Raw genomic sequence first — 6,073 nt, 5'->3', positions numbered from 1 at the left:
AGATAATGATCCAATGCTATTGCAAAAGCAATCAGAGTGTTTCCAAGGCAAAGAAATTGGATATTATCCAATGGCCAAGTCAAGTCACCTGGCTTGATTTTAACCCAACAGAGCATGCTTTGCAATTACTGCAAAGTGGACAAAAGTGGAGAAAGAACCGCAAACAGGAAGCAACAGTAGGTGGCTGCAGTGAAGACTTAGCAGAGCATCTCAAGGGAGGAAACGCAGCATTTAATAATGGCCTCGGTTTCTAGACTTTTAAAAACATTCCTTATGTTTAAAATGATGTTGGTCTGTCTAGATGCTTTTGACCCTCTAAAAATGGAAGGACTTACAATTAAAAACTGATTCAAAATTGATAAACATTCAAAATTATAAAGTTACAAAAATTGCAAAATTGCAAAAGTTGTGTCTCTGTTGAACAAAGTATGGACCTAACAGTATATAGATTACTGTGACTGTAGGTGGGCATCAGCTGCTGGTTGCAACCTAAAATTATTTACAGATTTTAATGTCTGCAAAAAAAAAAAATCACAATTTTCAACTTTACAAAATTAATTAAAAATTTAACATCAACCAGATATTTACTGTGGTTTTGTGTATGAAGTGACAACCCTAACCCTAGGCAAGTTATGCAACTACATTTTTTCCAACAGTTAGAAACTGCTTTTCCTATTATTGCAATACCATATAAATACATAATTATGTGTGAAGTCTTTCTATTTTTATATTAATGGATTTCACTTAAGACTAGCTATCCAACTGCACAGGGGAAAAACAGGTTTCATAACAGTCTGCCTGCAGCAAACCTTTTAAGACTTTAGACTAAAAGTTCAATTAGTGTTATTATACGAGCAGACTCCCAGTTGTAATGGAACTGTTAAACTATTTCTCTTTAAATGTGTAATTTTAAATGTTAAATAATATCTAGAGGTGTCAAGAAAAATGTGTACCCCCTTAATACCTGGTGAAGGTGGTCGTGTTTTACATTCAAAGGCTCCACAACAGTGACAAATTTGAGAGATCTTTTAAAATTGCTCAAGAAAAGGCATGTTACCATTGTGCTTCCCGTTTCTTTTGTGTCTGTGTGTTTAGTGTTGAAATAATTCAACACAAAAAATTGTATAGATGAAAATAGAAGTCATATAGTTATGCACTGTAGAGGTACTGTGCACTATGTCATCATATGGACTGGAAATGTTATAATAGAGTAGAGAATTATTTAAGTTTTTGCAAATATATTTAATGTGTTTAATAATAAAAAACAAAACTGGTTAGTAGTTGACCCTGTCCAAGGCTATAATTATCCTCTGTTGCTTTTATTTGACAGCTGTACTTGAATCAAATGCTTTGCCCACCCGGACAGTTGTTTAGATTTTTTTTCTTTTGGGGTCAACCGCTTTTCAGGTTTTGCGGCGCTATGCTGGAATTACTGTATATGTTTAGTCATCATACTAGGAGGAAATGTGTGACTGATGGCAGTCGGGTGGGCTGTAGGTTTGATGGATCATAATGCATTATATTTGACTAAACAGCCAAACAGTATAGTGAAAACTTTGCTTTACATAAACTAACTTAAAATGTTCGTTCAATCTGCATAATGAATACTTATGGTCCTAAAATGATATTTTTTAGATACATGTTTCATATTATTACTTCATTATCTTTAATATAGAACTCACTTTTTTACACTTTAATATCATTATTTTTTATCTCAAAATGCCTAAAAGCGTTTTGAGTTCCAGCAAATTCAAAGTCTGTTGCACTATTTGCACAATAAACCGCCCATTTGTCCCCATCAGCAGGCAGGTCAGCAAAGACCAACTAATGCATCTGTGGAACAGGAAGGTTTTTCTCAGCTACAATCAGCAGTGAGACTGATAAAAGAGTTTCACAAGTTCAGTGTAATCTGCATTTGGGTTGATAGAAACACTGAGCAGGTATAAAAGAACTTCCCCGAACTGAACTACCTCTCACAACGACAGCATGCTGCAGACACTGGTCCTTATGCTGCTACAAGCAGCATATGGTAAGTGGTTTGGTCTGGTTAGAAAAGGAAAAAGTAGTTCAATTCTTACAAAAGACAAAATTCAGATATAAATTACATTTTAGTTATATAATCGAATATAATTGTAGTTTTTAGTTGTGGTACACCTGCTGTCCAGCCCAACACTGGTAGGGTTGTAAATGGAGAGGATGCCCATCCCCATAGCTGGCCTTGGCAGGTAATTACAGTTTGTTAATTTTTAATGTACTTTAACTATTATTTTGTTTAGAATTACTAAATTGTCAGCTTCTTTTTCTCAGATTTCCCTGCAGGTGAAGCACGGCAGTCGTTACCATCACACCTGTGGAGGGACTCTGGTTGGACCTCGCTGGGTACTGACCGCTGGACACTGCATCTGGTGACTAGCTAAGCTTGATCAAGGGATGAAAGTTTAGAGCATAAAGACAGAAGTCAGGGACTGTGTAAAAAGCACACCAAAAGAACTCTGTCATTCAACAGTATAAGCAGAAGAAAACTGATAAATCATAAATGGTCAAAACTGTCTTACAGGCCAGGAGATGTGTACCGTGTGGTATTGGGAGAACATGACATGAGCCAGCAGGAGGGAACTGAACAGATCATAGATATTCTGCGCATTGTTGTCCATCCTAACTGGGACATCAACCACGTCTCTGATGGGTAAGTACATTCGGAAAGCTGAAGAAAACGCATTTCAAAAAGCAACTGCTCTCACACAAGACTATAAAACAATCTCGAAGAAGCATTTTAGCTGGTTTAAGAGATTCCTCCTTTCACCTCCTCGATCAGTAAAAATCTAACTATTATGACGGTTCTCCTCCAGGAATGATCTTGCCCTGCTGAAACTGGATAAGAGCCCCATTATGAATGACAGCGTGGGCATTGCTTGTCTTCCACAGGCTGGAGAGATCCTCGCCCATGGAGCCCCGTGTTACATCACTGGCTGGGGAAACCTTTACAGTACTGTCTCTGTCTCTTTTATGTCATGTTAATAACTGCAGGTCATTGTCTTGTTCCATCTGTATGAAAAGGTTCAATTTTAGCATATACAGTCTGCATTTTCTGCTAATTTTGGGTAGTAATACCTTTTGTAAAAACCATGTAACTGAAGTCTCTCTTTCAAGTGGTCATACATTATGGTTTAGCAAGGAATGGGACATGCTAGCTAGCCAAGGTTTTCAGGGAAGAATGTGTCATCAGTGTTTAGTGAAGTTACAAATCATAGACTGTATACAATAGATGGCAGTAGGCTCTGGAATGCCAACAGTAATTAGCAAGTGTTTGCAGACAACCTCTTCCTTAATCACTGTGGGTGATTACAGCAGTCTGCCAGTAAAGAAAACAATCACATGGAGGATTTTAGTACTGAACACTCTTTTCAATCAATGTATCCATTCCTAAGATAAGTAGTTTGCAACCTTGAGCAACCGTTTCCCAAATATACATTTTTCAGAACCATTTTTCATAACGTTGATGCCAGACCACTGCTGAGCAATGTGCACAATGTCATGTAAGAAACCTCAACAGAAGTCAGTGAGAAGGCAACCTCTCACCTGATCCATCCCCATGAGTTTAGAGTTTTAATTACTAGTTTAAGTCTGATTTCAAAAAGCTAAGATGATGGCAGCAAAAAGCTTGAGAGCTCAGAATCAGGTATTCACAAACCAGTGGGTGATGTCAAACTTTTGTACACAGTGTAGGAGAAAACAGCAGTGCACATGTGCAGTGGATGCAGTTAAACCAAGAAAACACATTTGGCTCATGCAGCCACATGTTTATGATGTCTAGCTTGCTAATATTGCCCAAGGATGGCCCTGCATGCAGACATCACTTTAGTTTAGAAAAGGTTTCATAACACATTTGATGGACCTGCCTAATAAGGTAATGAGTAACTGCTTTTGGTGCAAGTATAAATAATAAAGCTAATTAATTGCATGTAGCACTAGTAACAGTAATGAGCACTGGCTTTCAAACAATTTGTCTGATTCCGCCTGATGCATGCAGTATACAGTGTGTTGTATTTACGCGTTGCTGAGCAGCTCTATACTCTCTGTGTGTCAGCTCATGGCCCCATGCCTGATAAACTGCAGCAGGCCCTGCTGCCTGTAGTGGAGCACAGTGTGTGCAGCCGCAGCGACTGGTGGGGGATCAACGTCAAGAGCACCATGATCTGTGCAGGAGGAGACATCGTATCAGGATGCAATGTGTGTGAAGCATCAAAAGAAAGCAGCTTGTACCTGTCAGAACTGAATTACCTGCAGTGAACAAGGTCAGCTACTTCATGCACCAATCCTTCCTCTGCCTCTTTCTCTCTCAGGGAGACTCTGGCGGTCCTCTTAACTGTGTGGCTCAGGATGGTAGGTGGTATGTCCAGGGTGTAACCAGCTTTGTTTCCTCCCGTGTTTGCAACGAAGTGAAGAAGCCCACAGTCTTCACCCGTACCTCTGCCTTCACCGAGTGGCTCAGCGAGGTAAATTAATGCCGCTTTCCATTCTGTTCGATCTATAGAGTTTCCTCTTCTGTGCATGAGTCTGTCTGTTGAGAAACAAATGCATTTCAGCCGGTGTCACTGATAAATAAAATATTTCATCTGTCAATAAATCATCTTGTTTCTTTTGGTCATGCTGAAGTACTGAGGATCTGCTGGATACCAGCTGATCAACTCCAAAAAATAATGAGATCCCAAGTTAATATTTTTCCCTACACGAGGTGATCTCATTTACAGGTTACACATTACAATCAGAATTTTGTAACAGCACCCCCAAAAAAAACCAAAACATAAAAAAACCCATTCCATAATAAAATTTTCTTAAAAATGAAATACTTGTTTTCTTCATTCCTGCATTCTTGTCAAAATCACCGACTGTAAACAACCACAGTAAGCCTTCATGACAAGAACTGCAGTTTCCATGTCTTAAAAAATTTACAGGAAAGGTGCAAAATGAATTCCTGTCTCTGCAGCACCACCTCATACTTCACCTCTCCTGCTGTGTGATAAGAAGAAAGAGGAATGGATTCCCATCAGCGTGCGTGGAGGACTTATGAATCAGCATTTCCTATCAATCACTACCAAGGTCATCCAAGTTTCGGCACCAGTGAATATACTGGCTGATGGGAGCTGAGCTGGAAAGCAGGCTTTAACATCAGATAAATAACAGCAATCGGTTACCTTGATGCACGGCACTGGTGGTCTGCTGCATCAGATAACAGGAGCATTTTGGGACACTTTTGACAAACATTCATCCAGTCAATAAGAACAGACTTTCTTATTTTTAGCACAACAACATAATAGTTTGAGTGAAATTTAGTGTTCCTACTTATTTAGGCATCTTTGACATCTAAATGCAACTTTGAGACAATGTAGACACTGGCTTTAAGAATTTATGTGCACATTTGTATTTTATCATGTATGCAAAAAGCCATTTTAAAGTTAAGGGCCTGTTTTTAATATCTGGGTGAGCTGATGGCTTCAAGACTGACAAATAAAAATATAAACATATATTATAGAAATATTTTCCAGACCTTTAAAGCCTTCAGAGTATTGTCTTCAGCATTTAAAGTATCCTGTGTGATTGAAATCTGGCAACTGGCTTATTTATAAAGCTTTCCAACTTATCTGATGATGATAAAATCTTTGGTCCCACACACAGTGCAACTGGAGCCATACCCTTGTTGTGGGATGAAGGACCAGTAATGAGAGTGAAGGAATTTTTAATGATTCAACCAGAAATTGAGCCAGCCCCAGATAAAAAGACTTAATTGGAAAGAGACTGATCCTTAATTATATATATATATATATATATATATATATATATATATATATATATATATATATATATATATATATATATATATATATATATATATATACATATATATTTATTTATTTTATTTTATTTTTAAAAAAGCTAATGCAGGAAAGCAAAGACAGGTAGCATAGTAACACAAAGGAGAATAAAACAAACATCTATAAAGACACAGCCAGTTGATATACACAGAGGAAATGAGACACGGGTCGAAACAATTAAGATGGGACAGAGAAACGAG

General features: G+C 37.9%; 1 protein-coding gene across 1 annotated transcript; it reads left to right on the top strand.

Annotated features, from left to right (window-relative positions):
- The first annotated feature begins 1,986 nt into the window (after positions 1–1,986).
- On the top strand, positions 1,987–4,505 carry LOC134620484 (chymotrypsin-like elastase family member 3B). The gene is made up of 7 exons (XM_063466663.1): positions 1,987–2,029; positions 2,137–2,225; positions 2,308–2,405; positions 2,558–2,686; positions 2,850–2,986; positions 4,088–4,230; positions 4,344–4,505. The coding sequence occupies exons 1-7, from the start codon at positions 1,987–1,989 to the stop codon at positions 4,503–4,505; spliced, it is 801 nt and encodes a 266-aa protein (XP_063322733.1).
- The last annotated feature ends 1,568 nt before the right edge of the window (positions 4,506–6,073 follow it).

This window comes from Pelmatolapia mariae, linkage group LG23 (assembly GCF_036321145.2).
Source record: "Pelmatolapia mariae isolate MD_Pm_ZW linkage group LG23, Pm_UMD_F_2, whole genome shotgun sequence".
Taxonomy (NCBI): domain Eukaryota; kingdom Metazoa; phylum Chordata; class Actinopteri; order Cichliformes; family Cichlidae; genus Pelmatolapia; species Pelmatolapia mariae.
This window is presented reverse-complemented; position numbering and strand designations above follow the sequence as displayed.